Source organism: Eulemur rufifrons, chromosome 6, assembly GCF_041146395.1.
Source record: "Eulemur rufifrons isolate Redbay chromosome 6, OSU_ERuf_1, whole genome shotgun sequence".
NCBI lineage: Eukaryota > Metazoa > Chordata > Mammalia > Primates > Lemuridae > Eulemur > Eulemur rufifrons.
In genome coordinates, this window is record NC_090988.1 from 99767076 (window position 1) to 99787288 (window position 20213).

The 20213-nt window shown below is 60.1% G+C and overlaps 1 protein-coding gene across 1 annotated transcript; it reads right to left on the reverse strand.

The window, feature by feature from the left end:
- Positions 1-8297: 8297 nt before the first annotated feature.
- CCND1 (cyclin D1) lies at positions 8298-19689 on the reverse strand. Its single transcript, XM_069471718.1, has 5 exons — positions 19312-19689; positions 17550-17765; positions 16838-16997; positions 12685-12833; positions 8298-9807 (listed from the first exon to the last, which is right to left on the reverse strand). The coding sequence occupies exons 1-5, from the start codon at positions 19507-19509 to the stop codon at positions 9643-9645; spliced, it is 888 nt and encodes a 295-aa protein (XP_069327819.1). The 5' UTR covers positions 19510-19689; the 3' UTR covers positions 8298-9642.
- Positions 19690-20213: the final 524 nt, after the last annotated feature.

The window sequence follows — 20213 nt, forward strand, 5'->3', positions numbered from 1 at the left end:
GCGTCGAGGCCCTTGCCAGTCTGTCCTCGGTGGCCCCGTCGAGGCAGCGCTTTGGCTGTGTCTTCCTGCTGCCCTTGGCCGGACCAGCTGGGCCTGGGGCTGCAGGGTGGAGCCTGTCGTGGGCGGGACCTGACCGTGAGTCTTGCTTGTACCCACTGCAGAGTGCGGGGCTGGAAATGCTCACGCAGTGAGGGGCTGGTCCCGTTCCTACTGCAGGATTCATGTTCCTGTGTGTTCCTGAAATAGCGGGGCCCTCATGGAGCCTGCTGCCGAGCTGCGAGAGCTCAGACAATCTGTTGCATGTTGAATTGTGTCCCCACTAAAGGAACGTTCAAGTCCTAGCCCCTGGTACCTGTGAGTGTGACCTTATTTGGAAATAGGGTCTTTGCAGATTTAATTAAGATATTAGTTAAATTGAGGTTGTACTACAGTAGGGTGGGCTCTTAATATGATGGTGTCCTTTAATTTTGTTTTTCTGAGACACAGTGTTGCTCTGTCACCCAGGCTGGAGTGCAGTGGCAGGATCACAGCTCACTGCAGCCTCAAACTCCTGGGCTCCACCCATCCTCCCGCCTTGGCCCCCGAAAGTGCTGGGGTTACAGGTACGAACCACCGTGCCTGGCCTCTGTTGTCCTTTTAAGAAGAGGAGGAGCCACATGAAGCGAGGAGAATGCCACATGAAGTCACAGACACATGAGGGAAGCATCGACAAGCCAAGGAGAGCCGAAGATTGCCTGAAACCAGCAGAAGCCGGGAGAGACAGTGGGCCTGCCGGCACCCTGGTCTCACATTTCCAGCCTCCAGAACTGTGAGAGAATAGGCTTCAGTTGTTTGAAGCCACTTAGTTTGTGACAACTTGTCCCCTTCCCCAAGAGGCTGCTGCCTGCTGGGGGTCTCAGCTGGCTCTGGCTCTGCACAGGGGACCGAGACAGGGTCCACCAGACAAGGTTGGCTCGAGCCTGTCCCCAGCCTCAGCCCCTGCAGGCACCGCCTGGCTTCATACCTTGGGACTGGGGAGATGGACGTGGTCAGGCAGTTTCTCCAAGTCTGTGTGGTCACGTGTGCTCCATTACACACTGTGTGCGGGGAAGAGCACCCTGGTCCAGGAGCCTGGAAGGTCCTATCCTCTTCAGCAGGGCAGTTCCACACGTCTTTTGAGGTGGTTCTGTGCCAGGCACTGGTGGTCCAGAGATGAGTCACTGCCTGACCGCGTGGAACTCCCAGCTAAGCCTGACGGGTGCGTGAAAAATCCAAGAGCAAATGGTAACTGTCAGCGCTCCCGTTATGCCAGTAATACATGCAACATCTAGAAAAGGGAGAAAACACAAACTGTAACAGCGAAGGATCTTTGAAAACCAAATGATACAGAACCCGTATCAAACTGACTTAATAAAGGACAATAATTGGCTCCTGGAACAAAAGAGTGATGACTTCAGGAGAGGCTTGATCCAGCAGCTTGTCTGGAGATCCATTACCTGCTCTCGCTCCTCTTCAGGGCTGGCCTCATGCTCAGGCTCCCCTCTCAGGGCAGCAAGGAGCAGTACCACCCCGGGCTCCTGCTCCTCCACTGGGAGTCCTGAGAAGGGGGAGGCACTCTCTTTTCCAGAACACTTGGAAACTGTCTCCCCAAGTCTCATTGGCTCTGTTAGATTTCACACCCATCCTGGAACCTGCTGCTCTTCCCATGGGCACAGATGTGCTGTTGGGTTTGAGCCTATCAAGGTCTGACCCAAAGCTGAGGATGGAGTCGGCCCTGCCCAAGCCACAGAACTGGGAATGGTGGTTCCCCAGAGCAAAATCTGGGTGCTGTCAACACCAGGAGGGGGAATCCGTGCTGGCAGGAAAACCCAGGCTGTCCACTTGATGGGCCAAAGGAGGGAAGAAGGATGGCTGGAGCCACCCCACAGTGAGCGCCGTCGGCGCCGTGGGGCCCGCCGTTCCAAACCTGGAGGATGCATGGAACGGAGGTGGTAGTTATACCAGTGAGATGAGATGACAGGGACATTATTGAGTGATAACTATGTGCCAGGCTCTGTGCTAAGTGCTTCACACACATTGAGCCATTTAATCCTCAACACCCCAAAGAGAATTCATTTATCAAGCAGAGGTTTATCGGGCCCTGGCACCATCCGTGATACATCGTCTGTGATACATCTGTGCACGGCATCATCACAGATACTAAAGACACATTGATAAATGGGGCGGAGGGGACCCCCCCATCATGAGCTAACATTGTTGCCTGTTATCCCCATTTTACAGATGTGAAAATTGAGGCTCAAAGAGGTGAAGCCGCACAGCTCAAAAATTACAGAGCTGTGATCCAACCCCAGGGCCTTTTTACTCCCAAACGTGTGCTTAACGTGTGTCTACACATGCACGTGAGTTTTCTTTTTAAACATTTGATCACCCTCAGACGTCCACTGCCAGCCTCCTTGGCTGCCTCCTCCAGGCCAGCTGACCACAGCCCTGGCACAGAGGCTGTGGCTGTAAGCCCTGGTCACAGGTCAACCCAGCCAAAGCAGTGGCCTGAGTTGTGTGCACCAGCCTTTGGGTGAAAACAGTCCAAAGAAGGTTTTGTGCATTTTCTTCAAGCCCGTTTTTGAAGACCTCAAGCCCTTCCTTCTCCATGCCACCTTCTCCATGCAGGAGTGCAAGGTCACACACTGGCTGTGTGATCCTGGCTTGGTTACTTCACCTCTCTGGGCCTCGGTTTACTCATCTACAACGGGGGGTCAGCAAATGACCGCCCAAATCCAGCCTGTTGCCTATTTTTGTAGATACAGCTCTATTGGCACACAGCACGCTCGCCCACTCACGCAGTGCGGGTGGCCGCTCTGGAGCTGCAGCGGGAGGGTTGGCGAGTTGCGACAGAGACTGTGGCTCACAAAGCCTAAAGCAGCCCCTACCTGGCCCTGGACAGAAAAGTCTGCCAACCCCTGACCCAGCAGATGGGGGTGACTGTGCCTGTGAGAGCCCAGGCCCCGGCGGGCAGGACCCTGCCTGCCCCTGACCCACCGGGCTGTTCGGAGACCCGGGGAGGAGCTGTATGTTCAGCGTTGAGCACAGTGCCTGGTGCACTGGACACGCTCAGCACGGTCCAGCTGCTGTGATCCTCCCGAGGTGAGACAAAAGCAAGAAGGACGACGGGCTCGGAGGGCCTGGCCGCCAGGATACGGATGGTCCTCGGGTTAGACCATTCGGCTCCTAAAGTGGCTGCCAGTTGAGAGGCTTGTCTCAGCCGCCGCTAGGTGAAAATTAAAGGGATTAATGGACACCGCCGCCTTTGATAGGCTCAAGGCCACCGAAGCCCCTTCAGCAGAGGGCTCCGTGTTCTCTCTTCCCAGTCCTCCTTGTGTGCCCCTGTGAGTGGCGGTGACAATGCCCCCGGATGTGGGCCCCAAGGCCAGCGGCCCCGGAGCTGCCCGCCCACCCGTCCGCCGGCTATTGTCTGCTCCGGCCTGGCGGTGTGGCGCTGGGCTTGTGGGGCCCCGGCGGGCAAGGGGACTGTGGGAACGGATTAGAGGTCCTGGGCTTTCTCTCCCCTCTTGCATAAACTCTTGATCAAAGACATTCCTGGGATGACAGAGCCCTGTGAGCTGCAAGGCTGGCCCAGCGTGCTGGACGCACACCCCATGTCGCCACCGTGCACAGGCCTGCCCTTGCTGGCCCTTGCTGCAGCGGTGACTCTCGGGACCAGCCTTGTGGTGTGACCAGCGATGGAGTGGGTGCTAGGAGGCCACACAGACGTCCCCACCAAACGCAGAGGCCAGGCCCCAAGGCTGCAGGAGCGAGACTCGGACTCTGCTTCCCGGGGGGCTGCAAGGAAAGTCACATCGCAGGCGGGGCAGCTGGGGCAGCTTGGAGGGAGCGCAGGGAGGCCGACCCCCACCGCCTGCTCCTCTGGAGTCCCACCGTGCTGCCCGCCCGCCTCTGTGACAGCCCCTCCCGCCATCATTCCACAAGCGCAGGTGTGTGCCTGCTCTGCTCTGCCCAGCCTCTCCCTCTGTGTCCCTGGGGCCTTTTGTCTCTTGTCATGACGACTGTGGGTGCTCCCTGGGCCCCTGGGGACCCCCGGCCCTCCCAACAGTGGAGTCGGCGCCCGGCACCCAGGGCAGGCAGGGCTGTCACCGTGGCACAGCACAGCAGCTTGGGCCACCTGCCTCCCGCTCGGCCCCACTGCTCGGCCCGCTGCTCGGCCCGGCGGAAGGAGGGAGGCAGAGAGGGATGAGCGGCCCGTCCCCTTAAATACCAGGCATGATTCCTGGACTCCCAGAGCCACCCCTGGTGTGGGGGCAGGAAGCCTTCAGAGAGGCCATCGTTGGACTGAGCCTGAGGGACACGCAAGGCTGAAGGGCACTGCAGCGAGGCAGGGGGACAGGCACAGAACTGGGAGCCCGAAGCCGTCTAGAGCCCAGGGGCAGAGATGTCAGCTCAGGGGAGCTGAGGCTGGGAGAGACGGGCCAGGTCCCGGGGACCTCAGACAGAGCCGAAAGGACACAGGCAGGCCCGGGAGGGTTCGGAGAGGGCGGAGCGTGGATGGGGCTGCCCGGCTGCGGGACTGGTCAGGAGCAGGCGGGGCGATGAGGAAGGGGCAGCGGGGAGAGCCGAAAGCTTTGTCTCTGAGGTTACTCCAGGGCCAGTTTCCATGAAGAGAAGGGCCAGACACCCCGGCAGGGGATGGGGCCTTCGCCACGTCCCGAGGAGTCGCAGGTGCCCGGGTGATGTCGGTTGAGTTTGAGAGTTGGGAACTGGCCCAGAGTGGCGTCTTGCTGCAAAACCCAGGTGGGGCCTTATAGGGCCCCCTCCTCGCTCCGCCGTCGGATGCCGAGAGGGAGAGACTGGCCTGGGAGATGGGGACCCCTCCCTCTCTGCACACTCGGTTGTGAGGCCCATGTGTCCCATGTGGGGACTCTGCCCCCCGCTCTCTTCCCGCCTCCTGCTGCGTCCCCAGGTGCGCCCGCTCTGGCCCTGCCCCAGCCCTCCGCTAGGCACACGGGCTCCGTCACCCCTGGCCAATGCATTGCGCCCTGGCTACTCGGTCACACCTAGCAGCTGCAGGTCTCTCTTCCGTTTTAAAAAACTTAACAACAAAAGAGCTCCCTGACCCAGCAGTTCCCCACCAGCCACCTCCAGGGCCTGCGCAGCGGCTCTCCTGCTCTCTCCTCCACCCCTGCCCCCCCACTGCCCCTGAACAACCGAGGGCCCCCACTCACCCAAGAGGTCATCACTGGGGACCCCCCACAGGCCTCCCCACTGCACCTACGTGCTGTGGGGACTCAGGCCGAGGGCGGGATGTCCGTTCCCCGCGTCCCCAGACCTGACCCAGGACACGGCCTTGCCCAGAGCTAGACAGCTGCAGCAGTGGGGACCTGCTCCCTGCCTTCAGGGCCACCTTGCCGGAGTGGGCTGGGCCCTCCTGAGCCACCTGAGTGGCCGCTGGCGCCTCCTCTGGCTCCACCTGTCCCTGGAGGCCTTGTGGATGGGACCTGTCAGGGGCACCCTGCAAGCTCCCCCCCACCCAGCCTGGGGCCCCACCCTCAGGGGAGAGGCTGGTGGTGACCCCCAACTGTCCCCCTCTGTGCCCCACCTTCCTTCCAGAAGTGCAGGTGCCCATGGAGAAACAACACGCCAGCCATGCGGGTCCCCACCGTGAGCACCCAGAGCAGAGCAGGGAGGGACACGACAGGGGCTTCACCACAAAGGCCACAGGGGTTTGACCTGGGCTGGCTAGTGACCACCTTAGCTCAGGGGACAGGTGCCCGGGGCGAGGACAGCTCAGCCTGTTACAGACAGGGGTGAGGGGAGAGCTGGGGGATCGGGGTCTAGGGGAGGCCCAGGCCGGTGAATCTGTGACCAAGGTCTGCAGTGCCTCCCCAGGGCCCCGGTGTGTGATGAGCCCAGCCATGTGCATCTGAAACCCACCGGTGTCCGACAGGCTCCCGGGATCCGTGTGACAAGCGCCCGGACCTCGGCCCTAACCCGGCACTTTGCTCGAGGACCATGATTCACTCAGAGCAAACAGCAGTTTGCGCCAGAAGAGGGTAACGAATGCTGGTGTGTTTATTTTCCTGTCTGCAAATAACCTGGGATGGCAACCGGCGAGAGGGCTGGAAGATGTCACCCAGGCCAGGAGCTGCTGTCTGACGCAGAAGTGGGCTCCTCGCCTACCCAGGCCACCTGCAAACTCTTCTCTGGAGCCTCCCGGGGTCCAGGTGACCACCCCACACCCTGTGGGCACATTTCCTCCCAGCTGGGGGAGCACGACATGTTCCTGGGTAGAGTCTGCCCTTGCCCCCAGGGACATCTGGCAGTTAGGAGACATTCTTGGTTGTCACGCCGGGGTGGCACTACTGTCCTCTAGTGAGTGGAGGACAGGGATGCTGCTGCACTTCCTACAGTGCACAGGACAGGTGACCTGGCCCCACCCCATCCCTGGTCCCCAGGCACCTGGCGTCCTGCCAACCCAGGAAACAAACAGGCGGGCACTGCACTGGGGTTTTACCAGTTTTATTTCTAGACTTTCCACATTTGTCTTTTGTTTTCTGCTGGAAACGTGCCGGTTACATGTCCGTGCTGGGAAGTGCCACAGTGTGCAACACACAGACCCAAACTGCCCGCCGACCAGACCCCTACAGACTCGCGCATCACAGGACAGAGACCCGGCTGTGCCCTGCGGCCCTGCCCCCAGCCTCTGGCCTCTTGGCACACACAACGTCCAAGACACGTGCCCTCACCCCGTCACTACGGACAGACCATCCTGCGGGGACCCCGTGTGCTCCAGACACAGGCACTGCACCCAGAATGGCTGAGCACAAGCAGTGCTCCGGAGGGGCTGGTGGCAGGGACCGGCCTGTGCCCGCGATGGCCTCCAGCACAGACCACCCTGCGGGGGCAGGGCCCCAGGGCATGGGCCCACAAATGGGTGCAAATTCTTTTGGTTTGGCAGCTTGCTAGGCGACTCGGGCACACAGCACTGTGAGCTGGCTTCATTGAGATTTGGAGTCTCTTTAAATTAGCATTATGCTGTAATTAACAAAACAACAGACAGAACACTAGTACATAACAGATTAAACACACCCAAAACTTGAACAAATTCCAGAAGCTATTCCAATCATCCCGAATGACAGAGTCCTACGGGCACAGCACCACGGTGGCACGTAAGACACACTGGTTATTACAATAATAATAATAATAATAATGATGCAACTTTCATAGCTACACGCACAGAACGATACAGCTGTGAAGTCTACTATGATGATACATCCCAGATCAGACGGAGAGTCCAGCATAACAGGCGCAGGGAAAGAAAACGGACACAGCTTGGTCTTGAGGACCGCGTGGTTCTCGAGCACGCGGTCTGGGTGCCGACCCCACCAGGCCCGCGTGGGGTCTCGTCCGCGCGTCTGTGTGCCGCAGCAGACAGAGCCTGACCGCCGGGTCTGCACATGGCTAAGTGAAGCATGAGGTATTGTGAAACAGGAACCTTTTTGGAATAGAGCAGTAATCACATTAAGTCAAAATTGATCACATAAAAAAAAAAAAAAAAACACTACAAAAAAAGGCATCCATAATACAATGTTCTACGAGAAAATTAAAACTAGAACATGGCAGTATATGACATTGTAAAACAAAAACTGATCCTCCAATAGCAGCAAAACAATGTGAAAGAGATACAGAGAAGCGATGTGAACTTGTTTCCAAACCGTGCCGGGAAGTCATCGGTAGCAGCGCAAATAAGAAAACGGAGCCGCAGCCTGTCGCTGGTGTGGTCACCGCCCCGTCCCCTCGGGAGCCTCCTGCCCACAACCCTCCCTCCCGTCCTCCCCCACGCACCAGCCTCAACGCTCTCGCCACCTCCCTTCAACACTTCCTACATAAAAATTACAAAAAGGACATAGCCAAGATGTGCAAATTGTCTATTTGTCGCTAATTTTTTTTAAAAGGGGGGATACGAGGGGATCAGAATATATCCTAACAGAACTTGCTTCAAGTACCCTATTTTCCTTGTAACTCCGATACCTCTCAGATCGTATCGCTTTGGGAAATGCCGAATCCATGTCTTTGTGTGGTTTTCCTTGAGATTTTTTCCCCTCACCTATAAAAGGATCTATCTCTCGTAAACTGTATTAAATCTGCAACATCAAAGGCAGAAAGGTTTGTGTGTGTGTGTGTGTGTGTGTGTGTGTGTGTTTTAATCAAGGGGAGATTGCATTACTTTCTAAATCATACTGGCCTTATGAACATCCTCTGCAATAAATATTCTTTTCAGCCTTAACTATAAATTATATATCTTAGTGTTTAAAAACCTTCCGCTGTGAAACATCTAAAGGTAACCTTTAAACCACCTGTTCTCTAGGTAAACCTCTGAGGTCCCCACTTTCACACACCAGTTGGCACCAAAGGGTCCCTACACTTCAACCTCTTTAAAGAAAAGGAAAGGAACTTGTCATCCTGGCAATGTGAGTACGAATCCTGTTCTTCCCGACCGGAACACAGCCTTCCCCAACACCCCTCCGCCGACACCGCACGGACGTGCACTTGCTTCGCAATCCTGTTTGCACACAAGTACGTGAATATTCCCAAACCATTCCATTAAAAAATTGCCCCCCACACAACATCAACAGCGATATTCCCTAGAACTACCGGAATGAAAGTGCTTTGAAATGGAATGGTTTTGGAATACTGAGAAGGAAAATAAAAAGTAGCCGTGGGTTGAACCTGGACGTGAGCTGGCTGCAGGGCCGTTGGGTGAAAAACCAGCATCTCATAAACGAGTCACTACAAAAATAGGAAGATTATAAAAATAGAATATATTATGTCACTATTTCGTTTTCTCTTTCTAGTAGCGCACCGCAGGAGTGGAAGAGTTGGGCTTTCCCAATGCCGCTGCGCTGGCCGGGCCCGCAGACCCCACGCGGGCGGGGCGCGGGCGCAGGTGCGAGCGCGCGAGATGCCACACGCTACGCTACTCTAGCCGAGAGGTTACAGCAACCACGATAAGGTGAAGAGGTTACACATCTACCTACAAAATAAAATACACATACAAATGACTTATAAAGTGACTACATGCGTGAGCAAAGCAAGATACAGAGATGCCTAGAACCACACTAAAGCTGCGCTTTCTAGGAAAAGCACAAGAGTACGTTTTTCTACCTAAAACCCTCTTCTACTTTAAAAATGGTTTGAGTTTCTCCTATTTTTTTAAATGTTTTTATGCTTTTTAAATTTAAACACATAAAGAATCAAACCTAATCCTCCCCCGAGACTCTTCCTTTATGTTAATGTCTATTCTTACGACACAGAGACACGAGCACATTAATATTAAACTAGTTGATTATTGGGGTACAAAAATCCTCTATTTTTGTAGCACAACCCCCCTTCTCCTGCCACTCGGGGTTATGCAAATACTATTTTTTTCTCTTTCTTTTTTTAAGACAGTTTTTGGGTAATCTTTTTCTTTCACTTAAGTCAGAGACGGAAAGGAGAAAGAGCAAAGGGAAAAAAACCAACAACGGGGAGAATGAAGATTTCCCTTCTGGTAGTGAAATGTCCCGGACAAGCGGGACTGCGTCAGGGGGGGGCACCTGGGGCCGGCTCCTCCCTCGCTGCGGGTGGCAGTGGCACCCCGCCCACCCGGCGCCCTCAGATGTCCACGTCCCGCACGTCGGTGGGTGTGCAAGCCAGGTCAACCTCCTCCTCCTCCTCTTCCTCCTCCTCTGCAGCCTTGGGGTCCATGTTCTGCTGGGCCTGGCGCAGGCTGGACTCCAGCAGGGCTTCGATTTGCTCCTGGCAGGCCCGGAGGCAGTCCTGGGAGAGACAGGGCGGGGAGGGGCGGAGGGGAGAGCCGGTCCTTAGAGGGAGCCTGCAGTGAGGGCCCCTCCCCCAAGTGCCATGACCCGGAAGGCTTTTATAAGAGCAAGGCTAACCCAAAACTCTCCTGTGGCCCACGCAGACGCCAGATGCCCACCCCGTGCTGCTCTGCCCGCGAAACAGGGCCCGGCCTCTTGCTGGAATTCCTCCAGGGGGCCCTGGGCCCTCTGCGCCTGCCCCACTGGCCCCACTGGCCCCACCGACGCCCTGGTGACCCTAACACTATTTGATCCAGGACAGGTGTGTTGGGGGGCGGGGGCTTTGAGCCCAGCCTTTTCGGATTTAACCTCTGCCGTATAGCAGCCCTTGAGATGAACCTAGTCTTCCATGATAAGCTGCCATGGAAAGTGTTAGGCCCTGCATGACTGAGGATGAATATTGGGTGGCCCGGGGGCACCTGGACCCTTCGTCCATTCAGGCCTGCGTCCTGGGCCACCCACCAGCCTTGCAGGGCATGCATCTACCTGCTGCAGCCAGAGGTGCCCACCCCCGGGCAGAGTTTGAAAGAAGCTCCTGGAAGCCCCGCACCCCTACCCCTGCTGGGATGCCCAGCGCCCAGGGGCCTCTCCCAGTTTCCACTAGGGGCAAATCTCCCAGCAGCTCCAAGCTGCTTCTTGCTGCTGGGTGGCTTCCGAATAAAGAAACGGAAGCAGGTGTTCGGACCGTGAAGTCCGGACTGCCAGGAAGCTACACTGGGGCTTCTAAAACCAAGCAACGTCTCTAGCCAGCCTGGAAACACAGCCTTTCCCGTGGGGAACGGGGTCAGCCGCGGCCCCACCACGGGTCACAGAGGCACTGCGGGACCTCCAACCAGGAGGGGCCGGACGCGGGTGCTGTCGGACAGAAGAGGACCCAGCCGGAATGGCTTCTAGGTGAATCCCGGGGTCGCCCGCCTTTACAGAGCTCCACGCCTTGACAGGAGAACCTCGCTCACCCTGCTTCTGATAAATGGCCCCACTGTACAGAGGGGAAACTGAGGCCCAGAAGGCCTGGTGTGGAACCCAGGACTCTTGGTGTCCGCCTTAGGTTTCAACCCCAAAATACCAGGCACCCTCAGTTTCCATCCTGAAAGGCCTGGCAGTGCCACCCCCACCTCCCCACACAGTTCTTGGGAGCAACGACTTACCTGCCCCTGCCCCTCAGGGCTGCAGGAAGGGGAGTCCCTCTGGCCGCCCTCTGCCCAGCGGCCCCCACATGTGCCCATGATCGCTCAAGCCCACACACGGAGCTGGCCTCTGTGCCCTTCCCGCACGCTCTGGCCCCACAGCTGCCCGCAAAGCTGCCCAGGGGACAGTGCTGTTCACCCACGGCCAGAGGCTCCGAGCACTTCTCCGTGAAAAGGGACATGCAATTACTGACGTGTGGCACAGCACACCCGACTCCCAGGGGTGGGACGTTCCCTCCACCAGAGAAAAGTCCTAGAACGCGCTGAGGGTTTTCCCAAGTCTGGGTACAGCTCATTTGCTGCTGGAAACCAGAGCAAATTCGGCCTCAATTAAGCTCCCCCGTGTCAGCTGTGAGGCATCTCACTTCAGACCCAATTAAGACAACCTCTATACAAGTAAGGGACAGCGCAGCCATTTCCTACAGCTGCCTGAAGTCGGCGCCTTGTTTGGTGCTGCAAGAAGCGCACGGACCGAGCCGGCCAGGGCTGAGCAAGGCGCCGGGACACCCGCGGCTTTCACTCGGCGCGTGGGGCCGGAATGAAAGGGGCAGACGCAGACCCCATCTGATGGCCGGGCTTCTGGGGCCTCAGTGGCGCCTCTAACCGAGGCCCTTTTCCTTAGAGAACTGCTGTCCCGCGCCCGCCCTGGGCTGAAGCCAGGCAGGGTGGCACAGAGGGTAGGGTCCCTCGCAAAAGTGCTTCCTCCTTTTCAGTGAGACGAGCGCAGGCTGGGCAGCTAGCTGGTCCCCACGGCCCCCAGGACAGAGGGACCACTGGGCAGGCAGGTGCACCATGAGACCGCATCTGGCGGGGGCCCACAGAAGCCCCTGGGCACGCTGGGTGGACACCACGGGGCAGCCCAGGCCAGCGCCGCGACCGGCCCCGGGCTGGGGTCAAGGCGGTCACTCCCTCCCCCACGGCGGGGGCGCCGGCTGACCCGGAAACCTCTGTGGTCTAATTTGGTAAATGCCACAATCCCTTGTAATTGTTATTTTAATTCCTCCTTTAAGAAAAGGGAAGAATTGGAAATAAAACAATGGCATTTTAAGAAGAAAGACACAGTCAGCTCCGGGTTTTACAGCAGCAGCCTCTGAGAGAGCCGCAGAAACAAGGCTGCCTCCATCCGCCCGGTGGCCGGAGCTGTGGACCCCACAGGAGCCTTTTCAAGCTGTTTATCGGCCGTGTGCATTGTGGCCCGAACAAAGCATGGCTGGGCCGCGGCCCCACACACCGTCACCACACGGGGCACCAGCCCGAGCCTGCCTGCGGCCCCTTCCTGGACGGTCACTGGGAGGGGACGGCTCCTGCCTGCGCCTGGAAGCCCCAGGGGCCCGTGAGAAGCTGGTGAGACCCTCCGGGCTGGTCAGCAAGTCCCGGGAGCCCCTGGCCTGTGGGCCTGAGGCCATGACAGCTGCTCAGGCGCAGGAAGGCCCTGAGCTGTGGCCAGGGGTCCGAGGGGCCCAGGCCCCACTCCGGTTGTTCAACCTGGATGGTCTTGTGCCACTGAGCACAGGCCGCTGCCTGTCCCCCTTGTGGCTCCAGCCCTGCAACCCTTGGGGTCCGGCACCAGCCACGCCACTTCTGTGGTCCTAGTCTCCTGCACGTGAGGCCCCGCAGAGCCAGCGAGGGGCAGGGTCTCGGTCACCTACCGGGTCACACTTGATCACTCTGGACAGGAAGCGTGTGAGGCGGTAGTAGGACAGGAAGTGGTTAGGGCTCCCCAGGTTCAGGCCTTGCACCGCAGCCACTACGCTCCCTGCGGCCACCATGGAGGGCGGGTTGGAAATGAACTTCACGTCTGCAGCAGAGGGAGAGACAAGGAGGCTGTGAGCAGCGCACCCTCCGCAGGACCCTGTGATTCGGGGCATCCCAAACACTGGCTCCAAGGGAGGGGCACAGCCTGGCTGGAACTGTCGGGAGTGTGTGGGCCACGTCCAGGCGCCCCCAGCCTCCAGCCTTGTCACCCTGGCGCTGGGAGAGCAGGAGCCCACTTTGGATAGCAGCCCCACTGTGTACTCGAAAACAACCCGGCAAACAGAAAACACCCACCCGAAAATCTGACAGGCAGGGTAGGGGTGATGGACGCCATTGCCCTCTCTCCTTTTAGCATCTTGAACCTTGCGAACGTGTCATTTACCCACGAAAATGAATAATACAAAAGACACTTCAGGCACACAAGTAGAGGGTGTTCCCTTACACCCCTAACCCTAAGTACCTGCCGCCACCCAGCAGCGCGGATTAGAGACAAGTGGTCACACTCTGAAGGGACTTCACATGGACAGGGGCCTAGGACCCCACCCAGCCAGGCCTCAGGACACTGATGGAGACACTCTCTGGAGGGGCTGAGCCCTGGTCAGCGTCCTCCAGGGCTGCCGTGGTGGCGAGGCAACGTTCTCGCTCCCACCGGAGGGCAGAGCTGCCTCGGCAGCCGTGTCCCCTGCCCCAGTGGACTCTGTGGTCCACAACCTTCAGAAGACGGACCAAGAGAAACCCAACCTCACACCAGGCCCTTCACTCACGACATCGTTTTTCGGCTGATAACAAAAAGGCTTTTCTGGGCCACCTGATGCAGCCCAACAATTCCAGTGACTTCCCGAGTTAGGGAAGAGGCACCTGGTTTCCACGACCCGTCACTGTACTTATGAGGCCTCTCTGGGAGACGGGGGGCGGGAAGCCAGGCAGCTAAGTGGGAGCTGCCCACGGCCCCCCCACAAGTGGGGCCCCAGGGCAGGAAATGTGGGGGCCCAAGAGACCTAGCCCAGACCCCAGCTGGCCTAGGACCCCTCGGTCCCTGGGCTTCTTGGAGACTGTCCAGCACACCCAAGGCAGTGCAAGGCCAGGGCGGCCGCAGCCTGCCACCCACACAAAGCTGTCTCTGGTCACCGCTGCCAGGTGTCTGGGCTCATCTTCCTCCCAGGCCACAGTAGCAGCGGGGGTCTTGGGGTCCCATCATGACTCCCCCCTCAAGCAGACTGAAGGCCGTCTGTGGGTGGGACACCAGCCTTCCTTCCCCAGGGCAATCTCGCCCCCACATGGAGAGGTGGGCCAGCAAGGGGGACGTAGCCTCTCGGCCTGGCCTCTACCCAGGACGAGCCTCTGGCTGTCTTCCTGTTGCACCCACTGAGGAATTACTGGTGGGGGCAGCCACCAATTTCAGCACATAAACCAGGGTCTGGAGTTGGACCCCACTGGGGACAAGTGTGGCCTCTTCTCAGCCCCATTGCCTCAGCTCACGCCACAGGGTGTTCTGGAACAAGGGGGCTCAGGGGAGACGAACAGGGTGAACTGGGCACAAAGGGAGTGCGGCAGCCCACCCGAGAGCTCCCCCCGGAGAATAAACCACTTGGGTCTTGTTAGGGAGAGGGGGTTCGGGCGAGGGGCCAGGAAGAAAGGCAACCACCCTGGAGGGGAGACGGACGGGAGACAGAGAGGCTTCTGGGCGCCGTAATGACTTAAAAAAAAAGAAATTCTAACAAGGCGAGCCACCTCTTTCCCCTCTAAACGGGAGAGTGCACCCAGTGGGAGCCAGGGGCCGCGGATGGAAACCTTTCATTGACAGTCATTTCTGCAGGGAGTAGCAGTTCCGCCTGGTCCTGCACTGAGACCCCTTCTATGGGGCGCATGCAGGGTGGAGTCACAGGGGCCAGCTTGACTCCAAAGCCCGTGTCCCCCACTCGTGTATGTGCCCCGGGCGCCTCCCATGTCCGGGTAAGGAACAATCCAGTGTTAAACGCCAAAGCTCCAGGACTTAGCCCCTTCTGCTGCCTGGTCAGAAGGGCCAGCCACAGCCAAGCAGAGCTCTCTGGCATTGCTGGCCCTGGCTAGGGCTATTCATCAAGCTCAAGGACATGTCCACTTCAGATGGCACTGGACCTTCCCTACCCAGCCTGCCTCGGTGCAGAGAAAGGCTCCGGTGTGCACAGGTGTATGTGTGCGTGAAAAACCCAACCCTGTGTGATGCTTGGCAACCCTGTGTGTGCGCTGGGGGCGCCCGGACAGGGAGAAAGGGGAGCAATGCCCCTCCCACTGCCGTCAAAGCTAATCCTCACCGCGAGGAGGACAAAAACAGGATGTCTCCACCTCACCTGTCCTTATGTCACTCTCATCTGGACAGATGTGCAGTGTGGCCAAAGAAGGTGTTGTACTGCAGTTATGTTCAGTGGGGCAGGCAGGGCCCAGGGAGCACCCCACAGGGACAGAGTTCAGGCCGGGCAGGGACCTGGCAGACACATGTAGCCCCACCACCGGCTCATCCAGGAGTGAACACCACGGCTGGGAGTACTGGGTCACCTGAGCAACCCTCCGCTTTTACCTGCCGCTGGGGGCGCCTGCTGGGCCTGTCTCAAAGGACAGGCAGCAGCGCGGAGAGCCCCACTGCAGCCTCTGCCTGCTCACCTTGCTGCCAGCACCCAGGGGTCCTGGGAGGGGCGCTCCAGCTGCCTGAGCCACCCGGGAGGGAGGCTGTGCAAGAACCGTTCCTTGCATTATCTCCAGGAAACTTTTTCGTTTCTCTAAACCACTTTCAGCTCCATAAAAGGCTGCCTGGAGTCTCCGGAGGCCTCTCTCCTTCAGGGCGCCCCAGCCAGAGAACGCCTCCCTGCCGCCTGCAGGGCCAGCCCCACCCTCCCATCCATCCAGGCGATGATGTCCTTGGCACCTCCATCTGCATCCCCACAAGGCCTCGCCTGGAAGCACTCCAGGGAGGGGTCCATGCCCCGAGCAGGTGGAGGAGGGAGGGGAGGCACAAGAAATCTTCCCAACTCTCGCTTAAACCACACGCTGTTCTGGAATACCAGCCGCCAGGGCTACCCATTGTCAGGGGGTGCATTGAGAGGCTTGGGGGCTCTGCTCCTCTGGGGAAGTGGAAGATGCCAACTGTCCCTTTGAGCAACCTTGCCTCACAGCCCTCAGGTCACCCAGAGTGAGTCCCCAAACAGATGTGACAACCGAGTGCCGACCAGGGCAAGAGTTGGGCCATGGCAGAGCTGGGTGGGACAGGGGCATGAGTCCCCCCAGTAGGGTAACTGGGCCTCCTGGCTGGGGAAGGAAGAGGCCAGGGAGTGGAAGGCAAGGCTGGGGGCAGGAGGCGGCACGGTGGGCTGTGTGTGTCTGTCCATACTGGGTTCTGACAGTCTGGCTGCCTGGGGTCTGGGGCCAGGGCAGTGGGGGGGGGGGCCTCCAGGGGCTGTGCCAGGGAAAGGGAGGGCTGGGCTCCTCTGCTGCCAGCTGTGGTGGCCCAAGCCCAGCCTGCACTGCACCCCTCCCAGGGCTCAGCTGAGTCCAGGCGGCCCACAGGGCCCCTAGCGGGGCCTCAGGCCTCTGAGCTCCTCTGCTGGACGCCCCCGCACTCGGCTGCAGGAGCACGTGGTGCAGGCGCCCCTGGCAGGTGGCCCAGTCCGGGAGAGGCCAGGAGGGGGCCCCCACAGCTCAGGCTCCTTGAGGACACAAGAACGGCTGGAGATGGGTGGGGGGAGGAGGCTGCCCGGTGGCCAAGGTAAACCCCTTTCAGCATGGAGTGGACACAAGCTGCCTGGCCTGGGCAGGGACGCCGCGGCAGCTAAACACAGGCAGGCCGGGCCATCCCACCCTCCATCTAGCTGCAACAAACAGTCCCAGCCCTCTGCGCACAGGGCAAGGGAAGAGGAGCTCTTCCCAGAGCAAGATGGTGCGGTGGGAGCATCTCCCTGGACAGACGGGCCAGCAGACCCAGGCAGAGAGGAAGAAACGGGCCAGGGCCCCCTGGGGCACCAGGACCAGCCCCCACGGTCCTTCTCAGGGGCAGCTGGGGTGGGCCTGCCCTACCTGTGGCACAGAGCGCCACGAAGGTCTGCGCGTGTTTACGGATGATCTGTTTGTTCTCCTCAGCCTCGGGCATTTTAGAGAGGAAGTGTTCGATGAAATCGTGCGGGGTCATCGCAGCCAGGTTCCACTTGAGCTTGTTCACCAGGAGCAGCTCCATTTGCTGCGGAGACCGGGGGCACACGTGTCAGGCCAGGGAGGAAGGGGGCCTGGGGACACCGCAGGCTCAGGTCTACGGCCTCAGCCTTTGGTTTGCAGTCTTGGGCGTGGGAGAGGAGGGATGGCGAATGTTGGGGGGTCCGGAGAGCGGGGGTAACACACGATTCCAGATCAAAACGGAAAAGGTGCAGCGAGGAAAGCCTGTCCGCAAAGTGAGGACAAAAAGACCTCCCACCACCTGGACCCGGGGCGCAGCAGCGAGCGCGGCCTCCGCGCCGCCGCTAGAGGGCGCGCGCCGCCCACTTTTCGGCCACGCGCGGGGCTCGCACGCGGTGGGAGTCGGGCGAAGTGTGCGGGCGGTTGGATGGGGGCGCCGAGATCCCACCCCTCCGACAGAAGCCCCGAGCCAGCCAGCGGTGTGCCGCGCTCCCTCCTCCCTCGGGGCAGATCTGTCAGAGGCGACCAGGCCTCTTGCCATCTGCACCTCCCCCAACCCGGGTCCTGCGGCAAACGGGGTGTCCACGGGGTATCCGCGGCAGAGGGGAGCCCCCGTTACCAGCAGCTCCTCGGGACGGATGGAGTTGTCCGTGTAGATGCACAACTTCTCGGCGGTCAAGGGGATGGTCTCCTTCATCTTGGAGGCCACGAACATGCAGGTGGCCCCCAGCAGCTGCAGGCGGCTCTTTTTCACGGGCTCCAGCGACAGGAAGCGGTCCAGGTAGTTCATGGCCAGCGGGAAGACCTCCTCCTCGCACTTTTGCTCCTCGCAGACCTGCGGGGCACGGCCCGTGACCGCCGCCGCCAGGGAGCGCCGGCCCCCCCACCGCGGCGATCCGCACCCCCAACCCGCCGGCCTGGGCTAGCAGTCCCTGGGGGCGCCGAGGGGTCGGGACAGGGGGCGACAGGAGCTTCTTGGGATGCGCCCCCTTCTCCACGTGTCCCCAGTACCCACCCTCCCCGAAACTGAAAGGGAAAGTCCCCGCGAGGCTGGCACGGCGGGGGCGGAGGCGGGAGCGGGCACGGCCGGGCGGCATGCGCGGCGGCGCAGGCGCCGACCCCAGCGACCCCGGCCCGCGGTGGAGCTCCGGGGTCCGCCTGGCCGGGAGTCGCCACCCGCTCGGCTGCGGGGCCGCGGGGCGGGCCGCGGGGCTGGGCGCCGTGCCTGCGAGACACAAAGGTGGCGTCCCAGGCCGCCGCGCCGCATTTCCCCAGACGTCATCTTTTCAAAAAATATTTAAAAATATTAAAAAAATAACTAGGTGCGTACAAAACCCCTGAAAATGACCCTCGGACGGTCCTTTACCCAGGCCGGGGGTCGGGAGCTCGTTACGGGCTCGGGTAAGAGTCCCAGGAATTCAAACTCCGGGGCCCCCCTCTCCCCTGGGCGCGGGCGCCGTTTCCCTCTCGCAAGGGCACCACGCCGCACTTTCAAAAATTATTTAAAAATACTTGCGGGCCCCTCGGGCGCCCACTGAAGGGCTGAAAATGTGCCCCGGGCCCCCAGCTTGCTCAGGGAAGGTCCCCCAAGCCGAGACCCCTGCAGCCGGGGGCCAATCTCCGGCGTCTTGGGGGCCACGCGACCTTGCAGCCCGGCGTGCTCTCCGGCCCAGGCTGCCCGTGCGGGGCGCCCCAGGGCTCGCTGTTTGAACAAAGGGTCCCCCCTTTCTGAGCAGGGTCCCCCTCAAACTGCCCATGCCAATTCCCCCCGCTCCCTTTGCGCGGGCTCCGGGCGGCCGCTCAGCCCCTCGCCGCGGCCCCAGAGCGGGGCCGGTCGCTCCCCGCCCCCACCCTGCCCCCAATTATTAATAAACACTTTTGCTTTGCAATAAAAGAGCAAAGATGGCGCATAATACTGGCTCGAGCAGCCCTTGCATACGTGTCCCTGGATATTAATTTAAAAATCAAATCTATGCCCCCTCCCCCCCGGAGCTGGCGGCTCGGGGCCGCGGCGGCCGGGAGAAGAGGCGCAGCGGGGCTGGGGAGCAGGCGGGGGCCTCAGAGCGCGCCCAGACTGCCAGTCCGCACCCTCGGGCCCACTGGGGTACCCCTGGCACTGGCTTCCCCCGATGGCACCCCTCCCTAACCGCCTCCCTCCCCCCACCAGGAAAGGGAATTTCTAACGCCCCCACCCCCACCCTTTCCTCGTTCAAAAAATACCCACAATATCTATTTATTTTGAAAATACGGATTCCTAGCAACATCCCGGCAAACTTCAAAGTTCTAGCGGGAGAGAAGGGAGGGACACGAGGAGCAGAGAAATGTGGGTTTGGGCAACAAGTTGTAGGGAAGTCTTAGGAGAGCCGCCCGCAGCCCCGCACCTCCAGCATCCAGGTGGCCACGATCTTCCGCATGGACGGCAGGATCTCCTTCTGCACGCACTTGAAGTAGGACACCGAGGGCGCGCAGGTCTCCTCCGCCTTGAGCATGGCCCGCAGCACCCGGTCGTTGAGGAGGTTGGCATCGGGGTACGCGCGGCGGATGGTCTCCATCTCGCAGCACAGGAGCTGGTGTTCCATGGTGGGCTCTGCCTGGGCGGCTGCGGGGGCTGTAGGTCCCGGCTCGATCCGCGCTCGGCTCTCGCGCTGGCTGCCTCGCGCTCCTCGCGCTCTTCTGCCCTAGCCGGAGCGCCCGGACTGTGCTGCTTGCTGCTACTGCGCCGACAGCCCTCTGGAGGCTCCAGGACTTTGCAACTTCAACAAAACTCCCCTGTAGTCCGTGTGACGTTACTGTTGTTAAGCAGAGATCAAAGCTGGGCAGAGAATGGGAGCAGGGGGGCGGGGGCGGGCGCAGGGGGAGGGGGCGCGGGCGCCGAGCGCCGGGAGCAGCGAGGGGCAGAGCCCAAAAGCCATCCCGGAGGCGCCGCGCTTGCCCCGCAGCCCAGTTGCCCGCAAAGTCCGGTTTTCATAGAAATGCAAATCGCCCCGCGGCAGCCTTTCTCCCCGGCGGGGAAGAGGGGTTCAGGGGGCCCGTCCTTCTCGAGTGGGTCCCCCGGGATTTGGCGGGTGGGGTGGGGGTGTCTGTGCATTGGGGGACAACTAGGAGGGCGGGCAGGCCACACGCAGCCTGGGGAGATCGCACGGAGGGGGTAATCTGAGGCGCGGCGACACCCCACGTACGAGCCGGCAGAATGGGCGCACTTCTGGGAACGCCACGAGGGCACCCACGGGCGGAGAGACGGCCGAGGAATCTCAGCGTCCGCATCTTCTTTCATTTTCATTAA

Coding starts and splice junctions, on each gene's coding strand:
- CCND1 (XM_069471718.1), bottom strand. CDS start 19,509: ATGGAACACCAGCTCCTGTGCTGCGAGATGGAGACCATCCGCCGCGCG. Junction 17,766..19,311: donor TGGCCACCTGGATGCTGGAG/GTGCGGGGCTGC, acceptor CGTGCCCCGCAG/GTCTGCGAGGAGCAAAAGTG. Junction 12,834..16,837: donor CGTGGCGCTCTGTGCCACAG/GTAGGGCAGGCC, acceptor CCTCTGCTGCAG/ACGTGAAGTTCATTTCCAAC.